Source organism: Sylvia atricapilla, chromosome 3 (assembly GCF_009819655.1).
Source record: "Sylvia atricapilla isolate bSylAtr1 chromosome 3, bSylAtr1.pri, whole genome shotgun sequence".
NCBI classification, from domain to species: Eukaryota; Metazoa; Chordata; class Aves; order Passeriformes; family Sylviidae; genus Sylvia; species Sylvia atricapilla.
The window spans coordinates 34181198-34194115 of NC_089142.1; the positions used below are offsets into that span (position 1 = coordinate 34181198).

The 12918-nt window shown below is 34.7% G+C and overlaps 1 protein-coding gene across 1 annotated transcript in view; it reads right to left on the reverse strand.

Moving 5' to 3' along the window:
- The window catches only part of ME1 (malic enzyme 1), a 154894-nt gene that overhangs the window by 107596 nt on the left and 34380 nt on the right, over positions 1-12918 (reverse strand). Inside the window, exons 2-3 of the mRNA XM_066315082.1 lie at positions 8847-8980; positions 1495-1644 (exon numbers count right to left, since the gene is read on the reverse strand). Coding sequence (XP_066171179.1) covers positions 1495-1644; positions 8847-8980 — 284 coding nt within the window. The remainder of the gene's footprint in view (positions 1-1494; positions 1645-8846; positions 8981-12918) is intronic.

A 12918-nucleotide genomic window follows, 5' to 3' on the forward strand; every position in this document is an offset into this window, starting at 1 on the left:
TTGATGTATCCCTTTAGCTGACATGGTGGTGTTCAGCCAAAAGTTGGACTCAATGACCTTGGAGGTCTTTTGAAAACTTAACGATTCTATTACTCTAATTAAATTGGGTGTTTTTCTCCACAGATGCTTCACTCATCTAGGGAGAATGGGAAAAGTACATGCATGGGCAGAGGTGCTCCTTGTGAAATATTTTGTATGGCAATGAATACCAAAACAAGGGGTTATGAGACCAGTGTAAACAAAGACCTTATTTCCAGACACATTTAGCACTTTCTAGAAGACAATATAATCACCATGGTGGTAAATACTAAGGCAGAAAAAGGAGATGACTTCTCTTACTGAGGGAGGTACCTAAAAGCCACAGATCATTAAACAGGTTTAAAAAATGTTTCTTGAGGCATTTTTGAACTTTTTAATATGCACAGAAGTGGGAATTCTTGTTTTCTGCAGCTGACCAGATGGTCCTGACTCATTCTGTCAGTCACAAGGCCAAAATGATTTTCACATTAAGAATAAAACTTTGAAGCCATAAGTCTCTTTCAAATATCTCCTGCTGAAGAATTTGTGAGCAGTCATTTGTTCCCTTACGTCTTGCAAACTTCTTACTTTTGATCAATGCCTTCACTGTAAAAACCCCATTTCTGTTAACAGAGCTATGCACATGTAGCTCATTTATCTCTTTCTTTGCCAAAAAATTCTCTAGAAGGCTCCAAAGCGTTGTTCCAGTTTGCACGTGAAGGCAGTGACATACACAATGTTCTCAAACAGCAACTACCATAAATCTCAAAATCTGTGAGTAAATGTTAAAAGAGGCAGAGTGAAACAGAAGTGTCTATCCTTTCATACCATTTCCTCATCATTCTATAAATCCAGATATTGTATACAGAATAAAAGCACTCCAGTAACCAACCTATGAAGTAAAGAGATTATTAAGCAGCGAAACAGACACTTGGATGATTTTTGATAGTTTTTAAGTTATCAGTAGGTACATATGTAATGCATTTTAGTTTGCATACATATTGTTTTTACATATGTATATCTGTGTGTGGTTTTGTGTGTCTGTATGTATAAAATACCAATAAAATAAATATTTTTATAGGCAAAAGTCTATGCTTTTCAAGTTTCTAAGACAAATGTAATACAAAAGGTACCATTCTTCTCCAGTCTTTTAATATGCAGCTAGGATTCTATAACATTATAATAGTTATACTATACAGTATAATACAGTACATATCCTGTACAGTTCAATAGTTAAAACAGCTAATACGATTTAAAAATATATTCATGTTTTAATGTAATTCAACCAACCGTCTGCCTTATTAATGCAGATAAGAAACGCACAAATTATTGTTTAATGTGGACCAAAAGTGTAGCTTGAATTATCTCAATTATTGCAGTTTTGACTTACATGCAGCTGTTAGAAAACTGATGCAGAAATCTGCCAAGAGGAAAATAAGGTACAATTACTTTTATTTGAAGTATAAACTGACATACCTTGGCCTCCGGAATGCTAAACCATATTGTTGGCAAGCCAGTCCCACAGTGGGAGTATAAACAATAGGCATGAATTTTTCAATGTCAGAAGCCAGCACTTTATAGAAAAGTTTTTCATTTCGATCCTGAAGACTCATTAGCAGCATGTATCTGTGGAGAATTACATAAAATTAGACAGACATCAAGAGAACATATAAAGGAGATTTAGAAATATATTTGTGTTTGGACAATTAAAATTACATTTGTTCTATAATAGCCTCAGTCTTATTGAAAGTATTTCAATTCCTCCTAGTCTTAACAGTACAAATGGCTCAGACACAAAGCATAACAAACTGGTTGAGAAGAGAACCTGAAGCCATCACAAAGTTGTCAAACTCTACATACTCAGGAAGATAATCTCTCTCAGGTATAAAACACTGTGCTGCAATTGAGGATTTGGTCTGTCAGAACCTTACCTGTGTATATCAGTTGTTCCACTTGAAATGAGAACAGCATTAAATATAACTTAAACAAGCTTACTCACTTGCCCTAAGAAAACAGAACTAAAAACATTAAGCTTTGCATGCTCTCTACCTTGATAGATATTTATCTTAAATCCAGACTAATACTTCAAATAAATACTGAAAAACAAAGCTTTTGAAAACAAAGTATGGCCTTTCATCCCTTAGGTCTATGTTTGACATGAAATCTGCAATGTTATATCTCCTAACTAAAATCGATTTTGAGAAAGATCTATATTTATTTTAGAAGAAAACCAATGAGAAAAAAGAATCATAAATGAATGTGAAAAAAAATGTTTAACTTAGCTTCTTTTGACCACCATCACACTTACATTGAATAATTACATTACTGTTTCAAGATACCAATCACGAAGCCAAATGGCAGTGTGACAAATGATATGAGTCTATGAGTGACTTCAAGTTATACCAGTTCACAGAGTATAACTGTCACTTTCTGAGCACTTAAAATTTAGGAATTTAGTAATCTTAAACCTTACTTGTCTATTCACTAGTTTTAGCAATGTAAGTATTGCTGTAAAAAATAAGTAGTCTTCGATACCAACAGGCTTACACAAAATCTTTAACTTAAATATACAATTTATGTAGGTTTTTTTTTTAATTTGTAATGGACTACTATTACTTATACTCAAAAAGTTTAATATACCCATCATTTTATTACACAAGTGTTCAGGACAGATGTAGAACACATTCATTCCAAAAGCCTAGAGATTGTGTACTTAAATATTATTTCCTTCTGCATAGTTAGGCATCAAATGCCCCAGTAAAATCTAATTCATTCTTTAGGAAGACACAAATATAGTCAGATAATCATCTGACAAAGAACAGCTTAGTAAATCTGAATCCATTCCATTCAACCTTAGCTTGCCTATCCCTGTATCAGGGGAGCACTTCTTTTGGGATCTGTTACATAAACCTTTAATGAGCACTATAAGCAAGGCAAGCAAAGCCAGTTTGGCAGTTGGTGACTGTAATGAGGTGACAGATGTGAGGCAAAACAATATCCCTGCCCTTGTGTCATGAAGGGTATTTTAGACCCTAAAGAGATAAAGATCTAGAAAAGTTGCAGTTGTTCTCCAAATACCATCACCATGAGGCAATAGGAACCACCTTCCATCATACACATTAGTTTTGAATGTTCTCCAAGGTTAAATTACATTCTGCTCTTCTAGTTCTCAGCTACAAATATATATACATACATTCTAATTTGCTTTCATATTATGAGATTTCCCTATAGCCTTTCATTTTTCCAGTATTTCATTATGATATGGCATATATTTCAGTGTCCTTGAATTCTCAGAGAATTTTCTTTATTAAAACCTTTCTTTCTCCTGAGATGATGATCCCAACGTTTATCTTGAAATACAAGTTCTTGCACATGCAGTGAATTCACATGAAGACATTCCTTTTGTTTCCAGAAAACATTTAAAGTGATGTTAGAGAATATCATGCATATTTTGGCACCCACTCCATACTGGACACTGCAAGCACCATGTGAGCCACAGCACCATTCCAAAGCAGTTGCCAGTATTTTATTGTTTTATCACTTTCTTTTAAAATGAAGTGTGGCTATCTAAGAGTATAAAATACCTTTTCATGATCCTTTCTTATTACTCAGATCAAGCCCAGCTTTTGAACAAGATAAAATCTTTTACAAAAGAAGCTAAAAGCTTAGCAAAAGGCTTCCTCAGGGGCTTCAAATGAAAAACGTTTTTGTTAAAACTCTCCACTTTGTTTTTATAGCATTAAACTGGGGTTTCATTTTCTTATTTGTATTTATCATGCCATTTTTATATTCATGATATACTAAAGAACTTGCAAAAGGAGTAACTGCATACTACTTATATTTTCAAATATTACATAATTGATCATATCCACATCAGTAAAAGAAATACTACTATAAAATAAAAAGTATTTCTAGAGAAGTGAAATTTTTATCAGAAGGTTACTTTTCCAATGGCAGGTATATGTCTTCTTTCTCAGCATTGAAATTTGCTTAGTTAAAGGTATCAAATTTCTCAAGACTTCTTTCAAAAGGGAAAACCAAAAACACTTCATACTCAATGTGGGGTTGTTTATAATGCATTAGACAACAAGTATTCATCTTTTAGTAACATCTAAGTATCTACACATAAAATCATGGAGTGCTTTTCAGCATTGTGTTTAAAAAAAATATTTAAAATTCAGTATTTAAAGGAATATTTTACTGAAGCCCACTTTTAATTGAAAACATAATGAAACCAAGCAATAAAACAGTGAAAATAATCATTTGTGCTATAAAAAGGGAGAAAAATATTATTTGTCCTTAGACAAGGAGTCCTGAATGAAGATTTCAGGGAAGAGTTTCAGAGGACAAAAATCAAGGTCTGGCAAGTCAGACAGAGGAGACTGCCAAGCACTCAAGTTTCAGTGTGTCACTCTTCCCCCCTTGCCTGTTTCATACTAGTCTGCTGTTATGAAGGGAATGAAATACAGTAGCAACAAAAGGATATAACCATATATCATCCAAACCCCAAAAGAAAACTGATATAACTACCAGAAAGTTACTGATGATTTCTCAGGATAATTGGCCCAACTCTCACTGGCATACACTTTACAAGGCAAAACAGAAAGGTGAAAACAGAACAAATGCCATTTATCTTTTGCTCTTATCCTGAAAAATATGAGAGTAAATAAAGAAGGTGGGAAGAAAGGCTATTATTTTTAACCCGTGTAAGACACTTAACTCTATTACTTACTCTGCACCATCAGTGTCTATATAAAAATTCATTAAGGACAGCAAACTTTAAGAAAAAAACAAAATAAGATGGCCTTCTCTGGAAAAGCAATTTGATGGCCCCTCTCCTAATGTTAACACATCCAGTATTACATTTTACAATGTGACTCTTCAAAGAAAGAAAAGCTCAGGCAGAAGATGTCATGGTGCCAGGAGCAATAATTTCAGTATCAATACAGAGCAAGGAGAAAGACAATTAAGAACACAGAGGGGAGGGAAAAAAAAAATAAATTACTTGGAGAATCCATCACAGCTTTTCCAAATTAAGTTGGAGGAATAGAATCTTTTCCTCTTATTGGTGTCCCTTTTGCCAAGCATCCCAGGCCAACTGATCTGCTGCTGTTCCGCATTAATTTTGTGTATGAACTCTTGGTATTTCAGATTACAACAATTTCATGCTACAAGTTCACAAAGGCATTCCAGCAGTGCCAAAACATGTCATGCCATGGTACTAGCTATCAATTCAGTTTTATGAATTTACACACACCCTCTTTCCAAGCAAAACCAGGCCAATCCTGCTAATGTAAGATGCTGTCATACACAGCATATATGTTTCATCAGATGATACCTTTCTAAGGTCTTTAACAGCTTCCACTTCTGCAATATTTAAATGCCTGTACTTAATCTTTTGTATTTGGATGTAAAACACACACGTAGACACCTACTGCCAAGCTCTAGAAAGAAAACAACAGCCTTCCTTCAAATCTTTTCAATCACTGTTTCTATGGGAGCAAAGATTATGCTAGATGCATACTGCAAGAAACATGGGGGTTTTCTTGGAATTAGGACATTTACACTCAGTAGAAGACAAAAACTGCATACTCTTATACAAGATTGTCCTTGAGTACCTGCCCTTACAGGGAGCCCTTGAGATTTCAAGTTCCAGTTAAAACAGTCAAAGCTTCTGACATTCTTCATCAGTGAAAAGATCCCAGGAGTAAATGTGACAGGGTCACACTGACTCTTCTTCAAAATTCTTTGATACAAGTAGAATTATGGGAGACTAGCATTTACATATTTAAGGACTGAGCTCACCACATGTAATGCACATATTCTCCAAGCAGGCTCCTAATTGACATACTCCAATGAAATTGTCTGACATTTGACTTATAAACACACCTGCAGGTCACATTTTGCACATGAAAATTTTTGCACACTCAATTCATAGAAGAATTTTATCTGCAAAGGAGCCCAAGATGTCAATGTTTACATTGTCTTAAAAAGAACATCTTCTTCATGTAAATGTTATCAAGTCTTTCCATCAGTGGTCTTAAATGAAGACCTATGCATGTAACCCAGGGTTTTTTTGCTAAAAAATAGAGGCAATATCACAGCTATATAAAGTCCCAATAATACATATGGAAAATTTATTTTTTTTTATCATGACACAGCATAGCATGAGCAGTCAATTTATATCTGCTAGGTGTTCAGACAGAGTATAAATATGATTTCTTAAAGAAAAAAATCCATTTGGGAGGTACTTGTGGATTTATATAATTTAATATTCTTGAGGGACAACCTGACTTCATTTAGACAATTTGCATTGATCCAAGATTATCCCTAAAATCTTATTTCTTAAGTACTATGGACTTGTGCTATGAAAGCCCACACTAGCTCAGGTAGGAACAGACCTCTGGAGGCTGCCTCATGTGCCCTGCTCAAAGCAGAGTCAGCTAGAGCAGTTTGCCCAGGACCATGCTCAGTCAGGTTTTGAATATCTCCCATGGATGGAGACCCCACCACAGCTTCTCCAGCATTACAAACGGGGCCAAAATGTTTATTCACATTGTGAGGAGAAGGAGATGATTCCAATACCTGGACCAAAAATTACCGCTGAGAAAGTAGCACAGATACATGTCACAGAATAAAACTGAAAAATAAACACAGCTATTCACTTTTCTTATGTTAATTACTAAAACATTATTTGAAGTATTTTTACTAGTGGACAAAACAGTGAGAAAAAAAGCCTGACTTGTAAGAGTTTCAAGCTATTTCTGTGAACAGAAGAGTTGCTAGTTTTCTCATTTGAACTGCATCACTAAAATCGAATTAACAAGAATAAATTTGTACTGTAAAGCTGCACAGTACAATATAAGCTTTGTACTAAAGCAGGCACTATAATAAAAACTGGCTCTATAATTTAAAATGGCAAGCTACAGTCTAATGCTTAAGATACATGGATAGAATAACTTAATGTTAGCGCTTCTGTTTTACAGATGTCTGGTCACAGGAGCAGGAAACAAATTTCTTCCTTCCTCAACTATGTATTTGGAAAAGAGAAAACGCCAAAGAAGACTCATAGGTGGGAAAGAATGACACCAAGTTTTTGTTTAATTAAGCATTTACATATCTTAAAGTTAACTGGGGCAGTTTTGGAAAAATATTCTCTGAAGCAAATGGCCTCTGGAAAACTTTTTGTTTATATTTCTTTGTAACCGTATTATATTTCTTTATACTTTTGTATTGTTTGTGTCTATCATACGAGGATTAGTTGTACTTTAAAAAAATATTTCCTTCCCCCTACCTCCAAGACAGACATTTCTCTTTCTCTTTTTTTTTTTTTTTTTACATAATAAAGATAGCTGCAAAGTACTCCCACAATACTTGGAGATAGTTATTTTTATTTCATTATTCCCACTGCAATCAAAACTTCAGCATTCAGTGTTTTATTGCAGTTCAAAAGGCACATCATTCCAAGTTATAATACTCAGTCATTTAAAACTGATAGAATTAATTCTTTCTTCCTTTCCTGAAGAAACTTTTCATTTTAGCAAAAATCCACTTGAATATCCATAATTTTCTGCTGAAAAATAAAAAACTAAGATTTGGAAATACTGCTAATCTCTTTTTGACTGTTGAATAACTAGACCTGTGATGTTCTATCTGTGATGTTTTGGGAAGCCAGGAGCATTTTTCTGCTATGATTTGAAATAGAAGCAAAATTTTTTCCTAGTTAAAAAACTCATACCATAATGGGGTAAAGGCCTTTTTTCTTCTGGTTTTCAAGTTACAGGTGAGGAGAAATTCCAGCAATTCAAGCTGAAACAAGCAGTTGGAACTGCTTTAAATGTCCTGAAACACGTGAAACAACAAGATGTATCATGAAGGGACTACCTCAAGGCAGAGTTAAGGAAGAGACGGGAACAGAGGGACAGAGAAAGTTTTCTCCTGTGGTAACATCAATGGTTGAATCAGGGGCCTTCATGAAATTTTACACTTTCCTATATGCAGGAACTCAAACTCATAAACATTCTATCCTGGGAAGCTACTCCTCTGTAATAATTGACAGTGGTCTTCCTGAGAGCACTGGAGAATAGCTAACATACAAAAGACACCACAACTGCAAGCTCTTCACTTGCAAGGAAGGCTGTCCTCATCCTATTGTGGGTCCATAAAAAAAAAAAAAAAAAAAAAAAAAAAAAAAAAAAAAAAAAAAAGGTTGTGGCAACTTTAAATTATAAAAAAAGCATTGTCACCAACAGATGAGTACCTAGAGACCATATATTACATACTGATAGAAAGACATCCCATGACAGAGAAGAGCATGGCACAGGAGAAAGAAATGAAGAAACAGTGTTTTGTTCTACAGCCTATAAAATGCAATCTTCTTAGAAAAAAAAATTAGTTTCATAAATATTTAAAGCCCTTCCCATATTTCTTCCTTAAAATACCCAAGCACAGCAATACTATGTTACATATTAGTTTCATAACATTTTACAAATCTACTATGTTTTAATACATATGCATATAACTTTACCTGCATCTATATGCAGGTAAAATCACTACTAACTTTTAGTTTCACGTGAGTTGATTTGCTTCCGGTGACTTTTGTAATATTTGATTATGAAAGAAAATTCATGTGAACAGCTCTGGAAGATTACAATTTTAAAGCAGGAGCTGATCTTTTGAAGAAAGCATTCTAGCAAAAATATGTATTTAACTTAATGATTCTCAATAATCAACAACTACAACCTGAAAAAACACCCCAAAATTCCATCTGTACTACCATACAGAAAAAAGTACAGTGAATAGGATAAACTTTCATAGCCATACTTTACCTGTCTAGGTCACATGTCAGCCTTTCAAAATTCTTAAGAATTGTATAAACCTGAGCATCTTGACCAAGAAAGCAAGGTGGCAATAGTCCATGAATATTCAACTGTTGCCTCTCCTCCAAGGTAAAAGCCATACCCTGAAAAAAAACAAAAAATAAAAACCATGTATAGATGTACAGAAGAGATAATTAATTTAAGAAAACTTCTGCAGCAAATCCTAGCCCAGGTACTCAGCATCATAAAATCTACTTAAAATTAAACTAATTTTAAATTTATTAATTTTAAATAATTTAAATTGTAATAATTAAGAATTGCGTCATTATTTGGGGGAAAAAGTTCATTGAGCCAGAAGAAGACAGGCCTATACAGATGCAATAACTCCATCCCAGCACAGAACAAGTTACGGTCTCCTGACACCACAAGAGTATCACCTGCAAAACTTCTAAGCTACAACAGAAGAAGAATGAAGCCATATATTCGCTCCACTCATTTTCTGCTTTTAATGAGGTCTATCTGTCTAAAACATCTTCAGAAATTACCCAAGGTACTGTAAGGAAAATGATGCCTCTACAGCAGAAACGTGACTGTGGGTTTGGCACACCAGCATCGAGCACTCTGGCCACTGAAGTTTTACTCCGCTGTGGTAACTACAGCCAGACTGATGGACAGGATCAGACCTTTGACAGCTTTAGGGGATAAGAAGAGTCAGAGGAGTTTCTTCTCTATATGAGCTAGGAAATGTTTGCATTTGTTTCACACTATAGCCCCTGGCGCAGACATGCAGCTCTCCTTGATCACCATTCTGCCAGCACTGCTTCTGCTCCAGAGACAATACTGGCTGATCTTTCTTAGGTTAACACCAGAACTCTCTGTATCTTTGCAATATACTTATCATGTAGCTTAAACACATTCTAAAGTTCATGTAGTAAAGGTTAGGGAGCATGTATTACTCTATAGAGAAGATGTCTGTGTGTGTATGCACATACAAAGAAGCTATTATACAGCTCCCTAATATTCAACATCTGTGATACAACTACATAAGAATACCATTTCTAACCCAAAAAAATACTTGAGAAAACACCTTGAGATCCATTAAAGAGGAGAAATTAGTAATTGAGTATTTCTGCATTAATTCTCCTGTGGAAAGTAAATACTACTGAGGTACTTTCACTACCACTTCTACAACCAGACTTTTAAAATATCTTTGTTCATGTGACCATTAGAATTAGCTAGGTCAACAAATGACAGGAAAAAGCAGAGAAAACAAGAGCATAAATAAAAAAAGTCTTCCTTCAGTCTACATTTTCACTATTATCTTTTCAAGAAAACAAATTCAGTCCTTTATACAACGTCCTTACCGCCTTTCACAAAACATTTGGTAAGTGATACAGCGTGATAAATTCATGTCAGATAGTTTGGTTACCTAGACAGGTTCTTCTTTTTTGTTTCTGTTTTTGTCTTTTTTTTTTCCTCAGAAGTAGTCACTTCATAGGGCTTATTCTTACAGAACAAAAGCATATTTACAAAATCTTGCTGTATCTTACTAATCTACATTTCTTACACCATTTTTAATCTAAATTTTGAAGTGGTTATGTCACTGCGACTTCAAAAAAAGTAGGGAAAAAGTCCTAAAGCAGCTCCATCACACTATCTGCTCTATAATGTCATTAATCAAGTTGTTACCTTAAGCAAAATGATAACTCAAAAAAAAAGAAATATCTTATAATGAACACTTTACAAGACAACATACATTTCCAAAACGTGCTTCTCCTTCTCTAGACAGGATTTGAAGGGAAACCAAGTTTAATAAAGATCTGTAACTGTTTTGCTGTAGTTCTCCATGCATGCAAGATTTCAGAGTTTCCAACTGCATACACAAAGGCTGTATTTTTTTTTTCCCTAATGGACTTTCTGTGACCAGAAATGTCATGAATGTCTGTAGCTGCTATGCCATTTTGAAAAACCATGGAAGAAGGAAGAGTCAACACTTGTCATGAGTTCATTCAGTGTTGATCCCTCTTATCGCCACTAGACTTTCCCGGACTTAAAGAACCCACGTGTGCTCATGCACACTTCCAAATGAGTTCCAAGTGACTGGATTTCAGGGAGCTGCATAGTTTTAATGGATCTTCTCATGCTGGTAGTAAAATGACAATCCAGCAATTCTCTGCAATTCTCCTTTCCCCTGTTTCCATTAGTCAAATGGAATGAAAAAAAAATTCTGAACGTCTGTGTTTGGCTTTACATTAGGAATAAAAAAAGGACTTTAATTACTATAATAGGCTTTCCCCTCTTACTGGAAAATATATTTTATTTTAAAACAAACACATGTGTTACATCTTGCCAAATGCCCTTTTTAAAAAGTACTTCATCTTGAAATAGTGTATTTTCCATGTATTACTACAGCTTTAGAGTGTTAATTTCTTTGGTTCATTACTACAAAAAACCAGCACCCACCTACACCCTCCAGGATTTCTACGGTTAGAAAATCCTTTACTTGAATATTCCTCTTTAGCACAGATATTATGAACTTTTCAAATTTCTAAGATGAAACATTAATTCTTTTCTTCCCCCCTCAGATCCCATATTTGCTCAGAAGAAAAGAATTATTGTTAAAATGTCACCTGAAAATTTGATAAAAGAAGGCTATTTTTATGAAATAAATCCTATCCTATTCCATCTGCTTATAACAGGGAAGATTTCAATCATGCAGGATTTATGGCTTACGTCTAGATTTCTTGCACTAGCCTCAGATTTACTTTTCTACATAAAAATCCTTTTCTTTTTCCTGTTTGAAGTGTTGTTTCCTAGCTATCCAGCAGAGAGGGCTCTAGGTCCAGCTTGGCTTACACACTCCTTTCCTTTCAAGAGAGGCATATTTTATGCACACCTGGATGGGACAGATTTCCATCACCTAGCATCCAAACTATTATAAACAACGTGGATATTTTTATTCTATAACTTGTATTACAACTAAATTTTTAAAGAACAACAACAGTATGACAATCTAAAAGTAGCATAAGGGCAAGAGACCACAACGGTAAATATTAACCTCTGCCTAATCAGTTTTGATTTAGTCACTGCTTTATATACATCATAGAGGTGAAAAGTATAGTTATTATCAACCCTCCCAGTTAAGAGCTTGCAATTCTTCTAGAGTTGTGTTTCACATGTTTCAATATATGCTCTGGTTTGCTTTTGGCAAAACCAAGTTGTTCTTCAGCCACCTCATTATCTTCCTTTCTCACAGTCCTTTTGGTCAAATATTTGGGTAGGTTTTTTTTCTTACTGCTCCTTAGGCATAAATATCCTTTCAGACTCTCAGTTGTACATGAAAAGCCCTCTGAGTTTTCAAAAAATTGAACTCATTGCAAATACATATAATTCTGAATTTGTCTCTCCATTTGTAATGTTGTGAAGTTTTGTAATTGTAGCAGTGATTTCTGTTACTGCACATCATTCAGTATTCTTTCATTATTTAGTATCTATTGGTTTATCAACTCCATTCTCAACCATCTGTCCTCTGCTCATAATCTCTAACCCCCCAAGGCCTCTCTGCAATGTTGTTCTAGTGAAGTTACATATACATCAATACCCTTCTTCAGTTGCAGTACTGAAAAACCACATAACAGAATAAACAGCACAGCACCATCTTGTATCAAATCAGCTTTTTGCATTGGCTTTTGACCGAATTTTCAAGCAGTGCTTGAAAAGACAGACAGCACATTCAAAATACTTCAAGAGCTGTCTCAGCCTCTATTCACAGTCAACAGAGACAAATTTTCTCTCTTAATACAAACTAGATTGCACTGACATAGTTTTTCTTCAGACAGAATATCTGAAATGCATATAATTGCTTATATAAACCTCTCTAGAAAAGAGAGTGTACTAAACAAGTATGTGTCTCCTGTTCCATGTATTAATGAGATCCAGCTTCACTAAAGGTTGCCAGTATTCATTGCAGGGACCTTTCTCCAGCTTCCTAAGACCTAGCCATCTTTTGTTGTAGTAGTAAAAACTTCCATTTTTAAAAACTCCAGCTCATTTAGAAGAATAGCTTGTTTCCTCCTGTTGG